Source organism: Chenopodium quinoa, unplaced genomic scaffold (genome assembly GCF_001683475.1).
Source record: "Chenopodium quinoa cultivar QQ74 unplaced genomic scaffold, ASM168347v1, whole genome shotgun sequence".
NCBI classification, from domain to species: domain Eukaryota; kingdom Viridiplantae; phylum Streptophyta; class Magnoliopsida; order Caryophyllales; family Amaranthaceae; genus Chenopodium; species Chenopodium quinoa.
This window is the reverse complement of record NW_018743212.1, coordinates 3363665-3383250: the sequence shown is the minus strand read 5'-3', so window position 1 is coordinate 3383250 and position 19586 is coordinate 3363665. Positions and strand designations below refer to the sequence as shown.

At 34.8% G+C, this 19586-nt stretch overlaps 2 protein-coding genes across 3 annotated transcripts; both read right to left on the bottom strand.

The window, feature by feature from the left end:
* Positions 1 to 972: 972 nt before the first annotated feature.
* Positions 973 to 9412, bottom strand: LOC110734464 (FACT complex subunit SSRP1-like). Its single transcript, XM_021914623.1, has 16 exons — positions 9268 to 9412; positions 7925 to 8110; positions 5637 to 5742; positions 4145 to 4281; positions 3940 to 4023; positions 3760 to 3848; positions 3526 to 3634; positions 3328 to 3414; positions 3155 to 3247; positions 2837 to 3034; positions 2592 to 2737; positions 2366 to 2501; positions 2091 to 2189; positions 1816 to 1995; positions 1641 to 1719; positions 973 to 1550 (listed from the first exon to the last, which is right to left on the bottom strand). The coding sequence occupies exons 1-16, from the start codon at positions 9319 to 9321 to the stop codon at positions 1420 to 1422; spliced, it is 1914 nt and encodes a 637-aa protein (XP_021770315.1). The 5' UTR covers positions 9322 to 9412; the 3' UTR covers positions 973 to 1419.
* Positions 9413 to 10080: 668 nt separating this feature from the next.
* LOC110734463 (methylcrotonoyl-CoA carboxylase subunit alpha, mitochondrial-like) lies at positions 10081 to 18194 on the bottom strand. Of its 2 annotated transcripts, none has more exons than XM_021914622.1 (16): positions 17596 to 18194; positions 16416 to 16537; positions 16065 to 16212; positions 15275 to 15412; positions 14950 to 15045; positions 14813 to 14872; positions 14378 to 14470; positions 14172 to 14283; positions 13496 to 13600; positions 12970 to 13106; positions 12068 to 12302; positions 11822 to 11988; positions 11582 to 11698; positions 10712 to 10957; positions 10525 to 10620; positions 10081 to 10376 (listed from the first exon to the last, which is right to left on the bottom strand). In XM_021914622.1, exons 1-16 carry the CDS (start codon positions 17902 to 17904, stop codon positions 10368 to 10370), a joined length of 2190 nt encoding a protein of 729 aa, XP_021770314.1. In that variant the 5' UTR covers positions 17905 to 18194; the 3' UTR covers positions 10081 to 10367. The 2 variants fall into 2 exon arrangements, with proteins under 2 accessions (XP_021770314.1, XP_021770313.1); XM_021914621.1 differs by having other exon boundaries at positions 17554 to 18193.
* Between the last annotated feature and the right edge of the window lie 1392 nt (positions 18195 to 19586).

Genomic DNA, 19586 nt, shown 5'->3' with positions numbered 1-19586 from the left:
TTTAATTCAGCTCCAATTAGTTCAATTTAACTTCAATCAGTTCAGTTCAATTCAGTTCTTTTGCTAATTTATTTGTTTTATATGATTTAGCTAATGATATTATTAATGACAATTTAGTTTAGCCATGTCTTTGGGCCGATCTTTTTAAGTTCATCTTTATGTTTAATGATATTGCTAATGGTAATTAAAGGCAAATTTCATACTTTTTAGTATATGTTACAACAACGACGACAATGATAATATTCATTGTTCGAATGGTTATAATTTTTGATACACATTTTTTTTGGTTTGTTTTTGTTTCATTAACAACCAAACTATTACACTAGATTAATTTCATAGGCATTAATTAACATGAAAATAAAAAATTTAGACAAAAAAAAAAAAAACTCTATTAGTGGATTAATTTTGAACTTCATTTTATTTTTCATAATTATTAGTGGATTAATATCATTACTAATCAATAGTTAAAAACCAATCAGTTCAGCTCATTTCATTTGTTTTCTGTAAATCGGAATAAACCCTATGTGATTAGACTCACGATGAGACACTAAGTGTACTCGTATATGAATTATTTTTTGAACGAACATTTCAAATAGCTTTTTTTTTTTTTTTCGTGAAAATTTGGAGTATTAGTAGTGAGTCAGTTTTTGAAATTATATGCTATGTACGTAGTATATTGAATAGGTGAACTCATAGTGAAACAAATTCACTCAATACTTTATTTTTTTATTTACTCTGTATAATTTAGTTGGGATTAATGTTGGAATTTCTTTTCAAATGTATTACTGTTTTACTATATCACCATCTCATTTGCTGCCATGTTTTTAGTACTCGTAGTTTTTATATACTTCGTAGGTCACATACTCACATTCAGAGCATTATTCCTTTGACATCTAAATGTTTAATCGGAGGGTCAATAATACTGACAATAATTTCAAGCATCACTTTGAACAATAGCTACAAGATTGATTATATTCACCGAGTATCATAAATTTATATGATTCTACGAAGAGCATGTAGAAAGTTATCAGTATTTCGCCAAAATAAAAGAGAAATCTATAAGAAAAAACTTTCAACATTACTTTTCGGTTCCCTTTCTCCTTTTCTCGTTAGTTTTAGTTATGTGAAAAAAAACTATGGATGAGCTAGCAGCCTAACAGAGTTGGTTGATTGGTCGTTTAGTACCATGGATATGACAAATCACCATACAATCATGCAAGATATACAACATTAACACAGTGCAAGGCCCTCCTCACCGATAGCTCCTTATCCCGGCAGAGTTTTGGTCATCTGATATAATGATAAATACTCCGTGACCACTTACTACTTTACTACCCTTGATACAAACACTTCACAGTGCAAGGTAGTATGATAATTGATCCTCATCCAAGATAGCTACAAAGGAGGATTTGCATTACACTATTCCTCGCTGTCAGACTCATTCCCTGAGTCTGCATTTGCAGGTTGTGGATTCTTATAGTCACCAATTTCATCACTGTACCGTTTCTTGTCAGCACGAGCTTTTGCTTCATAAGGTTCTTTTTCCTCAGCTGCATCACAAAACAAACCAATTTAGGGTTGTTTTAGATACTCTACTTTACAAGACAGATAGTAATGTGTTTCTATTTATATCATCATACCTGACATCTTCCTCCATTTCTCCCCAAGAACCTTCCCAATGTCTAAGAATGCAATCCCTGGGTTTTCTTTCTTTGTATTCTGCATAAAATACACCCGAAATTAAATTAAAAGATACTTCTCAGGTACTGCAATGGATATTAGAAATACGAAACGACTATCTGCTGCCATCTTTACCTCCCGCTCAGCTTGAGAGAAGAAGATGAAACCAGTTTTTGCCTTTTTGGGGGCATTTGGATCCTTTTTCCTTTTTGTTTTCTTCTTCTTTGATCCGTCTTCATCTCCATCTCTAGATTTCTTCTTGCTTAAAGAAGCTTTAACTGATGCCAAGTCTTTCTTTTCTTTCTTAGCAGGTTTCTGTATCAAATCATTCATATTACTTAAAGAATTGAATTGGCAAAAATAAAGTTGATATATATCTAGCAAAGACAATGTCTTGGTCAGCTACTTACCTCTTTTTCATCACCACTAACACTAGCATCCGATTGATCTTCTCCAGAGTCATCAGTAGGAGACCCTCCATCATCCTTGTCTAAAACAAAATCTTCATCCTGTAAAGAGGTCACAACTATATGTTCAAACCTTTCCCAGCAAACATAGGTACAACAGAAAGCTATAAACATTCCCCATAGCTGCTTCCTCACAGGAAGAAAGAAATAAAAGAAACAAGAGAAGATATCAACTGGTCCAATTCATAACGCTTAAGGAAACAGGAATGGTCTAATACCTCTTCATCACTCTCATCTTGTGCATCCCTAATTCTCTTCATATGAGGATCTTCATCATCACTGCTAAGAGGTGCAATGGAGAGTGAAGGTTGATTAGCACCATCTCCCACGTTCATGATTTTCAAGCCCTTGTTGCTGCAAGTAACCATATAAGCGTGTCAAATTAAAATCAGGTGTTACTATCAGTTATAAATCAAATGCTGGAACTTGGAAGCTTGTTAAGACCTGATGAAATCAAACAAGTTTTGGTATTCACTCCTCTGGATATTCCGAAAGAGATGCTCCTGATCTGTCTTCAGTTTTACAAGGAGATCAAAATAATGCATGTTGGATCCTGCAACAACGTGCCTTTGGAACTCCATATAATCGATCTGTTATATAAGGAATCAATATTTGTTAGAGGTTTATAGAGCCAGTAATTAAACACACATGATGCTAAATACAATGTTGCACACATATAAAGATATCACCTCCTCATGAAGAATAAGGGTTGGAGGCTTGGGTAAGAAGAAGAAGCTCTTTTCAAGTGGGTACAGAATTCCGTCTTCAGCTTTAAGTGATGACTTGACAGCATAACCATCTTGGCAGCTACGGAATTTTCCAGGCCTAGTGACTTTGGCGCTAGATAAGGCACGCATTATGTTTGTAAACACATCATGAATGAGACCCTGAATTATGGGAAACCAACAACAAATTCTATATCACTGAATGAAAACCAAAAGGAATGCAAATGAGAATGGCAAATAAAATTCAAAGTATTTTCATTACGTAAATTCTCTAAGCATTACCTTGTATGAAGGTTCCAACTTATCCTTGTATTTGGTGTTCAAGAGATCTTCATTTATGGAGAGAGTACTTTCAACGACATAGTCAGTTTCAAACTGAAAAAGGTAGAAGCAAATAGATCATACATCAATTAAGGAAAGACCTGAAATTGTCCAGAAAATGGAACCACAAATACCTGCATCACAATATGAGGGTAAAGCGTTTGCCCTTTACGAATTGGAGGATCAAGAGTGATAACTACAAATGTATGCGGTTGGTTTGACTGCAACAACATAACAGAAGATGAATGAGCATAGCAATAGAAAAAAAATTGCAAAAAAAGTATATAATTACCAATCAGAAAAAGACAACAAAAGTTTTATAAGTAAAGAACCTTAGGAAGACAGAAAAGTCGAACAACACTGCTATACTGGATTTTAAAATCATTAGCTTGTCCTTGAAGACGTAAAAATGTAAGATGCAGTTCAACGCTATACCGACCCCTAGAATAAAGGAGAGTCAAACAGTCAGTAGGAATTCATGTTCATCTTAAAGGATAGAAAAAAGACAAACAATCCAACAATTGGCATATTCTCTAGAGAGAAAAAGTAGACTGGGTTGCACAAACCTTGGAGTAAGGATAGCAATACCATCGAATGTGACAACAGCCTCTTCTGCATCAACATCAGCCATAGACATGATCTTATCATGAAACACCTAAGGGGATAATCAGGCAAACAATGAGATACAAATCTTCAGATAACAAATTTTTGGTCAGCAAGATTCTGAGAGTCAGAAAGAAGCTCACTTGGGCTGAAGGACGATTTTCATCACCAACAAACTGGGTGTTCGAATTTGGTATGTGGAAACTTATCTCCATCAGAGAATCTTTCTGCAAGATACAGGAAAAGTAAACTAAATAATGTTGCCTCAACCAAGCCACCAACATTACCAAATGCACAGATCAAAAAATTAATATAGAGGAGATTCTAAGCCATGATAAAAGAACCAACCTCATTGGCACCAGATGTGTCATCAAGATGGAACTCCAATAGAACATCAGTTTTTCCTTGCATCTGAGTTTGAGATATATCAGCTAAAGATAGCTCAAAGGCTTGTTTTGAGCCATCGAGAAAAGTCAGCATATTCCCTGAGAGGAGCATATGAAATTAATAAGTTTACCATCAGATACATTTCAATTCAAAGTTTCAGACAGATCAAGGAGACAAGGAGTATATAAAGGGGCAAGAAACATATGATAAGTAAAAAAGCGCCAATAACAGCAAGGTCAAGATTTGATCAAAATTAACGACAACCATCTATAGGCTAAAAACTAATACCTAAACAATTCATCCAAACTAGGGTACCTCAAATGAGCTTTAGCTAATAAGCAGGCAGGCAAAATTTCATCCAAAAATCCCCATATGTTAATTTAGGAAAATTAAGTATAGAGCGATAATGCTATAGCCATTAAGCTACCTATAAATGGCTACTTCCCTTCACCCCATATTAGATTTCCTATTTCCTTATATGGTGTCCTAAGATACTCTTGTTTTCAATTCTTTCCTTTTCAAACTCATCATTTCTTCCTTCATTTTTGAAACAAGCATCATTTCTTCCTAAAATACCCTCAAATTTATTTGTTGAGACATTTGTCCACATTAAAAAAAGAAAAAAAAAAGAAAAAAATGTAGTGCCCACATTGAATAAAATTTGCATGAGGAAGTTTTTTCGTTCTTTTTATATATAAGTTCAAGGATGAGGTGAATACAACAAAATTATTTTTACTATCATCTTGCCGCAACATTGAATTGTGTACTTTCCAATAAAAGTACCAAGTACAATTGTAAAATAATATTTGCAAATGCAATGTTCCAAATTTTCTTAATTCTTGTGAAAAACTCAAAATAGGAAAAACAGTATAGGGAGGAAAGCATATTAAATAAAACATGACTTTAATAGGCCATCTCTATAGGATAAGTGATCTTTTCAGTAATTGCAGTTCTCATGAAGTAAAATCTGTTGAAGGTAAGCGATTTCCTCTATTTTAAAGGGAGTAATTCCGAGAATGTAACTCCCTAGATTTTGTCAACTAATTAAACACTAATTTGTCACCTCAAAATATTCAATCTCATACTTTTTTTCTGTTTGTCCCCTTTGATTCCATTTGGTTCTAACCCAGTCAACCCCAAACCAGACCCTTAAATAACCAGCCATAAGTCATGCAGCAGTTAATAATACTCAATTTCACCAATATATGCATTCATCCACTATTTCTCATCAAAAATTCCAAACCATAAAAACAATACGTACAAAACAATTGGGACTCGGTATTTTAGTAACTACAATGTAATTTTTAATCTGGATCTAATCAAAGCTAAGACCTCTTAATAGCATTTCACCTAATTTTGAGGACAACTGAAAGGCTATACGGCTTAAGATAATAAATACAGAGCCAGGAAAGGGGTAATAAAATAAAAAAAGGAAAAAGAAAATTCATGTTACCATTCAAGTCAACTTCTCCCCAGTTATGCCCACTGACAGATACTTGCTTCTCTTCAGGGGTAATTCCATAGCTGTTTCGGAAGAAAGTAGTCAGAGTGGCAACATCCTATAAAAACAAAAGAATTCATCAGCTGTCATGAAGTGTTCTCTTCAAAAATTAAACATGCATCAGGCTTTTAAATTTTTTCAAAAGCCATCAATCAACAGTAGCACCATCCAGAAATGAGGCCAATATTACAGAGTGCAACAAAGTAGCCATAGCAAAGGTATTAAACTCAACGCAAATTCTAATGCAAAACATAGCATAAAGTAATTACAGCCAGGAGATGTAGGTAGACGCACTCGTAACAAATCCAAAAATAATATCCACAAGATTGCTGGAAGAGATTAAAGGTCTATCAATCTCAGCACTTAATTGATGTTAGGGTTAAAAAAATCAGTAATAGGTCTAACCATTGTTATATACTTATATCCACAAGGTTTGCCAAGTACAAGAATAAAATAAACAGTGACAGATATACCATTTTTAGGATTGCAAGCTTAACAAGTCCTAACGTAGTAATTGGACCACAATCATTGAGTCAAGATTACGAAGTAGAGAAGGCTTTGCTACAGAGTAGCATATGTGCGGGCTGAAGTCACATAGGATTGTTTTTAGCAGCAACACATCATGAATTTTGTTAGATGTGTTTCTATCTTGATGGACAAATAAAGTTGGATTAGCATTGCACTTCGGATCTTGTTAGTTTGCTATGTTTCTTATATTTTTAGGATAGTAATTAGTAATGTTATCATTGTCATAAGATATTAATAAGAGCCTGGTAATATTAAGGAAATTATAGTTCTAGTTGAATTAAGTGATTGTTAGCCTATATATATGGATTATATGTTATGGATTAGGGAATGTGTAAGATTGAGAGTGAGATCTAAAGATACAACACAGGTGTGCATGAGGGTGTCTCTAGTGAAAGACACTGAAGTTTGGGGAAGCTCAAGGGTGAGACACCAAAAGTTGGGTAGCTCAAAGGTAGGAAAGCAAATATGTGGAAGTTTATATAATTGACATTGATACAAGTTTGGGTGGAAGAGTCCTTCGACATGATTGTGTCACCATTGATAAATTTGTTTATCTCAAACTTAATTATGTAATTTTTGTTGTTTGATGGATATCTACATAGGGATGGTAGGCTAACAACCACAAGCAGCATTCTCAGGCTCATTAGACCATGTATCCAAATATGTTCAGCTGACATTTCTATGTGAGGCGATGACAAAAAGCAATATACTAACAAAATCTATAGTTGCAGATAAACCCAAACTTTCAACTGGCATTTCATCTTGGATAATTTTATCAATTGTAAATACTAATTTAGATGATATAATAAATTCACTATATTAAAAATAATAAAATGGATCAGCCAACTGTTTGCTTACTTTTTTGACATGATTTGGCAAGCAGTTGTGTTGTATCTATTATGGAGGATGAATCAAAAGCCTCATTTAAGGGTATGGCTAAACACCTCTAACCCTTCTATGCTGCCCATGGATAAAACTTCAACAGAGGCATCAGAAGTTTATGCTAAGATTGTCATTGTATACTACTCCATATAAAAACACAAAAGGGCATCCCATATAGATATTACAAGCACAAGTATGTTCTACATATTATCTTTGTTTCTTAATTACATGCGACATATTCCATACTGAGATGTTTCATATACATCTATACATGCATAATTTCCCTCGACGGGAAGGTTTTTTTTTTTTTTTTTTTTCTCCGGTGAAATGACTTTGTTATTCACTATTAAAGTGGGACAAATCCACTATAGTAAATTTGTTGAAGACACTCCCCTATCTAATCGCATAGACAGTAATGTCAAATTTCACCTCTTTCCCAAACCCACTAAACTGGTTTTAAGTGCAAAGAAGTATGGTAGGTAGTACAAAATACAAATGACATAGCACATAACATAAAGGCATCCCAAATAATTGCAGTAAATGGTTGTATATAGGGGAAGTCAAAGAATCTAAATCAAAATCGCGAGAGGGGGAGGGGGGGACTTCAAATCCAATAAGATTTATCAATTAGTTGATTTCTTATAGATATTTCCATACTCTCCAAGCTATTTCATATTAACATATTTAATGGAGGTCAAAACTCAGAAACCCCATATTTGGTAGGACTTATGTAAGCAAATAAAATGGGACAGTATTAAGAGAACTCAAAGTGATATTATCAGAAGTTGAAACATTAAATAAAAATGTTCGTTGGAAAAAAAATAACATACCTGATCCCGGAAACCTATAAACTTATAGTACAACCCATCTTTGCTTCGAACTCCAAGTTGATTTGACCTTGGCACCTTCATCCAGAATAGCCCAGAGATATTACTCTTATCAACTTCTACAGCTTTACCACCTCCCTGCTTTTTCCACAGGATCCCACCTGAATGAACTCTTATCTGCCCTGGCTTCTGCAAGCCCACACAGGAGACAGAAAAAAAGACCAACATCAACTGATTACGATAATAAATGAAAAACAGTAAATACAGACATAAATCAATAATTAACTAAATATATCCTACATGATGTGAGCACAAACAGAGCAATAGGAGAGAGAAATAGCGGGGGTGGTGAAATAGCCACTAGGGTTAAACATTTAGACTAAATAAATACAAAAACATCTAAACCGGAAAGTATGGGAGACATTAATAAATAGCAGATGATACTAAATCATCTTCATTGATCCCGTTTTGCTTTCCAACAAACTGTAACAACACACGTGTGTGCGTGCGCACACACATACACATTCCATATCATTAATTCACTCAACTAAATTTACTTATTCATGATTCATCATAAAATATCAATTTATTTTAAAACTAATACAAATTTACTTGTCCATCCCGAATACCAATATGACAATAACAGCTTCTTCATCTAAGTAATAAAGCATACAATATAGCACAAATAAATGCTTGATCACAGTTGATTTGGAATGAAGAAAGAATTTTTATTCCCATGTTCTCCTTTTCTTCTCTATCTAACAAGTCCTCTACTATTCAATATCTTTTATAGCATTCAATCGCTGCATTAACATATTCTGGTCCTATCCAACTTCCCAATCCCCTTGACATAACCTTCTTCAATATTCAAGCAAGTTCTACTGAATGAGACTAGAAATACCAAAGAAAATCAAATTTTTCAATCGAACGACAAATCAAAATTCAATCAAGCTAGGCAGCGTGAAATTAGGGTTCAACAACTAGGGTTTAAAATTGAAAAGCAAAAAACTACCAAAACATCCAAAGCCAAAATTCGTACAATTCATCACAGATTCACAATATTTTAAATTTCAATCATCAACCATAATTTCATACAAACAAACCTCTAAAACCTAGAAAAACATTATTAATCAATAAACTATAAAAAATTTCTTCCGCGCACTCAAAATTGATCTCATGTAAATAAACAAAGGTGAATACACAGTATAACCAAACCCTAGGAAAGATATCGTAGAACTATCGAGCGTTAAGCATGAAAAATTAGGGTTAGGCGGAAAATGAAAGAAACACATGAACTACGAAAAATGCGAAAAAGAAGCAGAAAATGAAGAGCGAAAAAGACTAACAGTGCCGCCACGACCGCCGAGAGAGATGTTGTTGAAGAGATGGCCGTCCGCCATTGTTGCGCTTTTGCGAAGAACCAGAGAGAAAGAGAGAGTGTCGAAACACTCGAGTTTATGAGTGAGAAAATGGGTTAGGGAAAGTGGTTATATAAGTGTCGAAGGAGGAGAAGAATGGCGCGAATTTATTGGTCTTCTTTGCCTGTTGTATGATGGGCTTGGGCTCTTTTTAGGCTATTCTGCGTTCTAAAGTCCACATACAACCCACCCAAAAAAAACAACCACTTCGACCTTATATTTTTTTTTTTTTTTTTTTTTTTTTTTTTTTGTAAATAAGATGAAAGACCCTATCGTCTATCGGAGCGAAACTCTTCACACTTTAGAAGAGTGGTGGAAAGGTAAAAAACTCCGATCCCCCAAATTGTCACTACTGGCGGTTAAACCCTGGTTAGATGTTGCTTGGTACACTTGGACCATATATGACTTACCTTTTCGATAGATATTATGTAGTCTAGTGATTTTGAATTCATTCATTACGCTTTGTATACATTGTATCATCAATTAACTTTGGTTTTACTGGAATACTAAGAAAATATCTCCTATGTATTAAAAGCTTTCAGCCAACGGAATTTTGTATTTCGTTTTCTTATCTTGTATAAGTAGCTTTTGGCCTATTTAGACCTTTATTACTTGTATTTACTTACATGCAAAATTCAAACGAGTTATTTGTAGTTTGAAAAAAAAATAATAAAAAAAAATCATATATCCTTTTAGTGTTCAAGATTTGCAAGATGTTAGCCGTATAGTACATCCTCTTCCTTTGTTTTCTCTATAGGCCCCACCGTTGGAAGACCTATGAGACTGAGTAAATGGAAATTCATTGCAAAGTTCAGAAGGAGTTGCTGCCTGAGCGTACAAGGTCATAAAAATAGCTGTGATATACAAGTGGGAATTTCCGGTTTATTGCAGCCTAATTTTGTTACATCCTGAAGAAGACTAAGTTTCTGATATTCATTCAACAGAGCTTACATATGAATAAGAGATTATTTACATATTAGATCTACACTGTTTCCTGGCGAAAGAATTGCACTACTCACAAAACCTTCTTATTTTTCCTGTACATGTGAAAAAGTTCTAATTAGTAATCCATACATATTCAAAATCCATGTCTCAACAACGTAATAACAATTATTTTATGCAATCATATCTGTAAATTGTTAAATTTTTAAATGCAATAGCATGATCAGCAGGAAGATGACACACCTTCACAATGAAGAGAATGCTACCATCTGAAACTTGCTGCCCAGGAGCTACTTGAAGCCCGTGAATAAAACCAGAGGAAGGAGCCTTTACAACATGCTGGATCAGGAAGTACAGCATTTTAAAACCATTAGAATCTAAGACTTGGAGCAGATAAAAAGTTATACAAAAACATGTATGCGGCACAAACCTCCATTTTCATAGCTTCCATTACTAATACTGGTTGCCCTGCCTCTACTTTCTCTTCATTCTTCATGAGAACCTTGACCACCAAACCAGCCATTGGCGCGGTTACAGAACCTGGGGAATAAGATGCCATCTCAGCTCTTGCAGGCCTTTGTTCAGTTTCATCCTCTCCTGACAATTCCAGCCCAATTTTTTGCCGAAAGTGGTGATATTGTAGGCCATTCCAAATGTATATGTGCTTGCTATTATCCTGCCGAATACACCATAAATATTGGTAAAGACTACAGTGCCTAGTTGAAAACAAGGATTTGGACAATCAAGGACTCAACAAAAATGAAGTGCATGCATTACATATACAGGCTATATAGTGATCATGACAAATTTTGGAGTGGAAATCACTATCCAAGGGTGTTAGGTTGCATGGGGTAATTTCTGTTAGCAATACAGTTCCACTTTCACATTCAGTATCTCTTAATTACATAGGAATTTAGCCAAAAAAATATATATATATATAATATATGCTCCAAAAGTCCAAAGGATCATTGACAGTTCTTGCAAGTCAAGCAGACCGAGCAGGAACAACATTTTAAAACAATCCCAGAATTATAGCATGCCTTATATCTAACATAAAGTTTGTTAGCATCAAAGATGGTAACGGACATATAACTGGTAAGCAAATTATTTGACAACCATCTCAATCTCATGGTAAATCAAGCATGTATCACAGGTTCCATAAATCACATGTCAGTAAAGAGTAAGCAAGTGGGAAAATCGATGCTTTCAGAAAGACTTGAATGCAGCAGCGGATAATTCTGTTCCCTATTTTAGTGACGTATATCTCAGGATGTACATCGCATTATGCAAAGATACACACCTTTGTATAGACAGCTAAAGTTATGAGCACACTTAATCCTTGTGCTTCAACCCTAAAATCTTGATCACCTAGCTGCACAACCTTAACTTCGATACCAGGGGAACCACAATCTCCAGCCTGTGAAATTAAACTGACTTTGAGTTATGGCAATCAAAGGAATATTAGACTAAGCTTGGCAAATAACTGAGAAAATTGCATGGAATGCTTGAAAAGATGAGCCTTAGCTATAAGGATAGGTACCTCAACAAGATAGCTCCCATCTTGCTGATATGTAAGAGCCAATTTCAAGGGCACTGAACCAATAGTACCATAGTCATTTTCCCACTCAAATTCTATATCACGCTTGGCACAATAGTTGACCCTAAATGGAGGGTCAGAATACCAGATTGAAAGAGGGCTTCTTTCCCCTGTAAAATTGTCAGTATTTATTCAGTGCTTCAATGGCCTTGCTAGGATAATGATAAAATAGATCAGCTATTTGTTTACCCAGATAATTTCCCTTTGCCGTGTTAATTTCCGTTTTACAAAGACATGCAGCAGCGAGCATTGCACTATGTGTAGCAGATTTGCATGCTTCCTCTGCCAGCTTTATATTACTTGAATCAGCAAATAGTTCATCACTGTGGTTCTCGATAAAATGAGTTTCAACTTGACCATTCTCAAAAGCCCGGTGGTTGGCCAATTTAAGAAGAAAATTTATGTTAGTTGGCAAACCAGCAACCTGTATCAACAATAATTGGATGTTAAGTTGTTAACCAAGCACAGAATGCAAAAACAGATGCAACAAGATAACATTAAATAGTAAAACTTCATATTTATTTATTTACAGCTTAAGAGGATACACAACTGAGGTCAGCATTATTGATCCTCACTGAGAGAGGTAAGTAGACAAGACTGCATGTTAATTTGAAGCTTGATAGGAACCGAAATGAGTTTCAACTTACATTGACAGTCAATTCAGGCAAAAAGTATACTAACTTTACTGTTAACTTGTTAAGCACACCTCCAAAGTGAGAACTTCACAGCAAAAAGCCAAAAGTACGAGAACCTAACAGGCCACCCAAGGTTGCAAAATATAGGAAAGTGAGATCTCTCACTCCTATTTAAAAAAAGAGACGACATCTGACTAAGTGACTTTGATCATTCAGGTAGACCTTTATGGAAAATTCAGCAAGTCAATACCCCCCCCCCTCTCTGCCCCCCTTATGGTCCCTAACCCACCTTCCTTGCTTTCAAATGAAGAAGGTAAAAGGTTGGAGTAACAATATGTGCACCATTAATGCTAATTCTACAAACATTTTTAATTTGTTGCAGACATCCTCAAAAGAAATTACCTCCCAGGGAGATACAATGTAAAGCATGTGAAAAAGAAAGTTCTAGATCCATGCCTGAAATTTTGATAGGCAATCCTTCAGCTTAACTAATGCTGTAGCACGGTTTTCTCCCCAAACAACAAGCTTTGCAATCATGGGGTCGTAATGCATACTAACAGCGTCTCCTTGTTCAACTCCTGTCTCAACACGAACTGTTCAAAGAAGATAACTTGAGTACTTGAGTATTTGACAAGGAAGTATGTTATAGAGCAGCAAAAATGACAGGTGGACTTAAACAAGTAACAAATGTGATTTGTGAAAGAGAAACACTCTAACAAATCATAACATCATGCAAAATTAGGCATATCACATCTACACCATTAATTTAAAAATCAAAGCGTTCCTCCAATATTGAAATTGGTCATTCCAATAGAAGGGGAAACTGAACGAGCTTGGTGCGACAATTAACAAAAGATGAGGATACAACCAAATTACTACATCTGACAAAACCACCTGTAAACCCCTATATAGCGGGGGTAAAGATTATTTAAAGTGCACTGTTATAATTGTACACATAAAAACTGACAAAAGGTGCCAAAACCTGTATCTGATTCTGGAACAGGTCGATAGTGATGAAGAACCCCAGTAGCAGGGAGAAACCCTTTTGGAACATTTTCGGCATATATACGGGCTTCAAATGCATGACCTGCCACCAAATAGAAGTATTTAAACTTCACAAACTACATAAACTACAAATAAGCAGAAAGATCTACAGAGCAAACATATGGTATGTGACCATGCTTGACAAATTACAAAATATTGTAATAACCCACGCTTATTACCATTGTCAAACCCAACAAGATTGGCTGTGGATTTGATAGACAATGCCTCGAAGTTACAATTGTCAAACTCAAGTTTATTACCGTTATCAATCAAAACCAATAGTGGTAACTAAAAAGGATATCAAGTCATTGTTTTTAAGCAGCAACCTTATCAACCGCCATTAATTTATAATTTTATAAAATTCAAAAATAAAAACTGAAGCAAAAAAATTCAAGACCAAGCAATTTTTCAAGCCTCAAACACAACCAATGACAAAATCTATAAGGCATCCTACTGGTCAACAGATATTCTTGTATATATATATATATATATATATATATATATATATATATATATATATATATATATATATGCATCTACATTTAGCTCAGAAATTCAGCAAGATACTTTTATTCTTCTAATTAAGGGTTTTGTTTAAAAGTGAAAATTTTCACCTAATAATGGCACCTCTGACTGCGTAACAGGAAGAGACTCGCCATTAGCAACCCGAATCTGCCATTCTACGAGATCTTGGCCAACAACCATCTCTGTCACAGGGTGCTCGACCTGCAAAATTATGTGCATGACACCAGTTACAAGTCCACTTCACACGAATGTAGAGCTGTAGATATACACCAATAAATATAAGAAATAGTAGCACCTGCAACCGTGTGTTCATCTCCATAAAGTAGAATTGACCTGAGACAGTATCCACAATGAATTCAACAGTTCCAGCATTGTAATAGCCAACTGCCTTTCACCCCAAAACATGCTAATTCAGCAGACCAATAAGTTGAAAAATTAAGCAAAAGCTGAAGGAATTAGAGAACCTAATGGAAAATATGCTTCAGGCTTAAGAGCAGTATGCTGAGTGTAAACAGAAAGCTTCTTAAAACCTAGAACTAGCAGTCCAGTCCCAATTAATCAAAACCAAAGAACAGCCGTGTGCAAAACGATTAAGTTCCAAGCAAAAGGAGAAAAAAAAAGGTTTATGGCAACAATTTTGAGATGTGGATAATGATGCATTGAGAAGCGAACACAAGATATATACAAACAATACAATCAAGCCAGTGTTCAAGTAAATCCTGCAGCATACCTTGGCTGCAGAAACAGCAGCTTGACCCACTTGAGAGCGAAATTCATTACTAACATTGGGCTGCATCGATGGAACTTTAGTTAAAACCTCTTCCAATCTACAATCTTAAAGTTGAACAAAATATAGAGAGGCATTACAGCTGGGGCTTCTTCAATTATTTTCTGGTGTCTTCTCTGTACACTACAATCCCTCTCATATAGATATATAACATTGCCTTGTTTGTCTCCAAAAATCTACAAAGCAGATAGATGAAATAAAGTAAGATAAACTACTTAATTAAGTTTGGCCAAACTAAAAAGGAAAAAACTAAAGCCCATCTTTTGCTTCACAGAGTTTGAAGCATGCAATTTTTATGTTTGATGTAACTATAACAATAACACAGCATAAGAAAAAATATATATATATATTTTCAATTCCAATAGAAAGCCACAGTTATACACAAGAGTTAGAGAAGAAGAAGACCTGCACTTCTATATGCCTAGGCCTGGTGATGTATTTCTCAAGCAAGATTGTGTCCACTCCAAAAGAAGCAGCTGCCTCCCTTCTTGCACCCAAGAATGCTTCAACAAATTCATTTGGGTTTTGCACAATCCTCATGCCCTAGGGAGAGAAAAGAGCAGAAAAGGCATAAAGAAATTTGTAAGGCACCCTTATTCAAGAGAATAAACTAAAAGAGGATTTTTTCACAGTACATATTGGAGTGGGTTCATTTTCAGAAACATCATTGAAGTTATCACTTCACTATATTGCTTTTCTCTTCAGAAAGATGACGAAGTGTAATCAGTATATCACCAAGAACTCAAGAAGTGCTAAATCAAACTAAAAAACTGTCCTTGCCCAATAAAAATTGGTCTGAACCAACAGAAAAGGAAATCATTGTCGGTATAAAAATTTCTTGGTTTATATAGCTGGTTCAATAAGGTAAACATAGATGAACAATATTATAGAAATAGTACAAAATCTTTTTGGTTTAAAATGTTGTCTCTAACCCCATTGGTAACGGTACATTAATCAATATGTACTTGTACAGATAATCTTTCCCAAGCCCAGAAATTATCCAGACATGTGTTTGAGTCTAATGTGGTTCCAATTTGAAAATCTAAGATACAAATTCATAAAGGTATTTAATATTTATTTGCAGAGTCAGCCAAATTAGAATACCATTGTAACACTTTCAAAAGTAGTCAGGCATAATAAATGATGACTCGATTAAGAAAATAGTAAACACAAAGAGATGGCAGGCATGGCACACCTTTCCTCCACCTCCATGTGTTGGCTTTATTAGAATAGGATAACCAATTTTTTCAGCTTCTGATTTCATTAGATCAATATCTTGATCATTACCATGATATCCAGGCACCAGAGGAACACCTGCTCCACCCATTATCCTCTTTGATGCACTATGAACCAAACAAAAGGTTAATATATCAGATACCCTTACATTCTTCAACTAACACAAGTGGAGCAAGCCACAGAAAAATAGTACACATTGGGAAGTTTGAGAACCTCATTAGGGCCAAACAATTACAAGATATGTGAATCACTTCCAATCCACAAATAAAGTCAAGTTGAAATAAAAGACCATAAGGCATTCTTGTTTCACCTTTTGTCGCCCATATCTCGTATTGCAGAAGCAGGGGGTCCTATAAATGAGAGGCCCTCGTCTTCGCACTTCTGAGCAAACTCAGCATTTTCAGACAAAAATCCATAACCAGGGTGGATCGCCTGCATGCCTCATGTTAAACATAGGCAATTATCAGGTAATATTTACGAAAGTGCTACCAGCAATTGCTAATTAGATCTTATACAAGTAAGCTGCCTTCAGCATTACATCATTAATGCCACTATTGTACAATGTACATGTCGCATCAGAAACATTACTCATATAAACCACTGCAAGGTGGACCCTCTTTATTTTTCAAAAGGCTCATCGAATATAATTTCAACCATAATTATTCAAAATTTTCCAGGTATTTCCAAATGCCAAACACCCTTAGAGCTAAACTCATATAGCCTCCACGTGAAACATCTACAAAGAATGTTATTAAAAAGCATAAAATTCCCAATGAAATTTCTTATAATGGCCACTTATGTATTATACAATTATACATTATAACCTTATACATTTATACATTATAACCACCAGGAGCTAGCACACTTTCGAGTCATTGTACATAACACCTATTAATGATATTTCAACTTTCTTCATCATCACTTGGCGCATCAAATGCAAGCTCTTAAACTAGTCTTATACACTACTAGTTTTTTCGCTCTCTCTTACTCTTTACGAAAATTTGACTATGACAAATACTTTGAGATGGAGAAAGAAACAGCATAGAAGATCATAACAGTCTCCCTTCGTCCCAAAAAAGAAAAGGCCATGTTCAACTTTGAACTTCTCCATGCTGTTCAGAAAAAATCCTAAGATAATCTCACATGTTCAAGTATATAATCTCACAAAAATAATCTAAGAGCTAAGCATAAGCATGAACTCATGAAGTACAATTCCTAAGCTAATACTCTACCTAGAATTAGCTTCCATATAATTTCGGAATTCATGACAAAATCACGAGCCAATTGTTGTTACTAACGTAGTTTAATCACAAAACAATTCTAAGCCTAGTAATTCGTGAATCAATTGGCACACATCATCTAACCATAAACCAAAAATTCAATTAAATAAATAAAATCACACAAAATCCTTCCAAAAAAAAATAGCAAAATTAAAAAAAAAAAATAACCTGAGCACCAGTCAACCTAGCAGCATCAATAATCGAATTAACCTGCAAATAACTCAATTTGGCAGGCGGAGGACCAATACGAACAGCTTCATCAGCAAATTTAACATGCCGACTATCTCGATCAGCATCACTATAAACTGCAACTGTCCGAACCCCTAATTTCTTCGCAGTTCGCATAATTCTACACGCAATTTCTCCCCTATTTGCCACCAAAATCTTCTCGATCATCGGATTCTTCTCGGCGCCGGAGTTTTCCGACGACGAAAACTGCCGGGAGAGAGAGAATTGCGCGAAGATGTGGCGGTTTTGGTGGTGGAGTTTACGGCGGAGGAGGAAAGTAAGAGCTGCCATTGTTGTTGGAGTTTAAGCTTGCGTAAAAATGTTGGAATTGTAATGGAGTTTTGAAATTGATTTGATTTGTTTTTTTAGAGGGATTAAATAAGTTTGAATTTAAAGTGGATAATTACTAATTTTGTTTTTTGGGGCTTGATTGAGAGTTAGATGATGATGAAGTGTTGGCATTTTGAGATTTTTGAATTTTGACTAGTTAGTGAGTCATCAATGATAAGTTTCATCAACTTCATCTTTTTCTTTATTTGTTTCTTCCATTCTCTCTCTTCTAGTCTTCTTCTACGGAGTAGTGTTTAAGTGTTTGGTGTTGGTTTAGTTTGGGTTTAGATTTGGCCCAACATGTAGAGTGTTTAGATCATTAGATTGGCCCAAGTAAAAATGAAATAATGGATTTCTCTTAATCCATTGCGTTTGTCTATAATTCATTAATTTGTATAGAAAAAGTTGTTAGCTTGTGTTGCATAACTTAGCACTTTGATGAGGATCATGGGGTGGAGGGACGCCTCCATCTCCCTCAAGAGTGACCTAGATTCGATCCTTACCCCATACCTCCTGTGATAAGAGGGGCACCTTTCGTATCTTATTGTGTAAAAAAAAAAAAATCTTAGCACTTTGATCGATAAAGTCTTGGCCTACTGATTAAGAATGAAAATTATGTATGATAAGTTGCAGGTTCAAATTCTCACCCCATTTATAGTATTGTGTTTCTTTCTTTGTCATTGGCACCAAAAAAAAAATACTTAACTCCGTTTTTTTTAGTTGACACATATTCCTTTTTAGAAAGTTTATTTTTAGTTGACACGTTTTCTTTTTTGGTAAGTTTATACCTTGCAATTACCAATGTACCCCACTTGCTTTATCACTCTCTCTCATCTCCTTAATATGTATGCCTAAATTGAACGTGCCAACTAAATAGAAACGGAGGATGTATAATTTAGTATTTTAGGTTTTAGCATCCATCTTGTGCTTGTATTATTTTTTTTTTTTGCTCCATTTGTGCTAGTTTTTTTTTTTTTTTTTTTTTTTTGAAGGCAATTTTTGTGCTAGTTTATGTTGTGCCTTGGGCAAACTTGTGTTAGTGTCATCTTTAGACAAAAATATGCCTTTTAAATATCAATCACATTTAGTAAGTGATTTATTATAGGTCATATATTCACACCTTTTTTTTTTTTTTTATGATAAAATAAATAAGTTCACTATAGTGTTTGTAGGTAAATTTGTAGAAGACGTAATGCCAACTTCTAATAATTGTGAAACATCATTTTTTATAAGGAGTTATACTTTTTCAAGGTAAGCAAAAATTGGATTATCTTGAGACCCTCCCCACAAAAGAAACACATAATTCATATGGATTGGTAATGACAATAAGCTTTAGTTATAATGCAAAATTATATGTAATAATCAAAACTGAATAACAGTCATTAGCTAACAAATGAATTTGCAACCTGATTTACTTCTCGACATATTTGGAGCTACACAAGTTTCGCTTGTACAAGAAAATCCTTAAGGAGCTAAGATACTTTAGAGATGTTTGATAAAGATATTTGACCAAATGAGTTTGGTCATTGTTAGAGAAAGTCCCTATCCACCTTCCCTTGATAGCATTACTTCCATGACTCCAAAACAAAAGTATCTATAATATTATTAAAACTCAATGGGACAACATGGTATTGCCATGTGTC

Coding starts and splice junctions, on each gene's coding strand:
- LOC110734464 (XM_021914623.1), bottom strand. CDS start 9,321: ATGGCGGACGGCCATCTCTTCAACAACATCTCTCTCGGCGGTCGTGGC. Junction 4,282..5,636: donor GGGAGAAGTTGACTTGAATG/GTAACATGAATT, acceptor TGCTCCTCTCAG/GGAATATGCTGACTTTTCTC. Junction 1,551..1,640: donor GAAATGGAGGAAGATGTCAG/GTATGATGATAT, acceptor TTTGTGATGCAG/CTGAGGAAAAAGAACCTTAT.
- LOC110734463 (XM_021914621.1), bottom strand. CDS start 17,904: ATGGCAGCTCTTACTTTCCTCCTCCGCCGTAAACTCCACCACCAAAAC. Junction 16,538..17,553: donor CTAGGTTGACTGGTGCTCAG/GTTATTTTTTTT, acceptor TGAGGCATGCAG/GCGATCCACCCTGGTTATGG. Junction 14,471..14,812: donor CTGCTGTTTCTGCAGCCAAG/GTATGCTGCAGG, acceptor TTGGGGTGAAAG/GCAGTTGGCTATTACAATGC.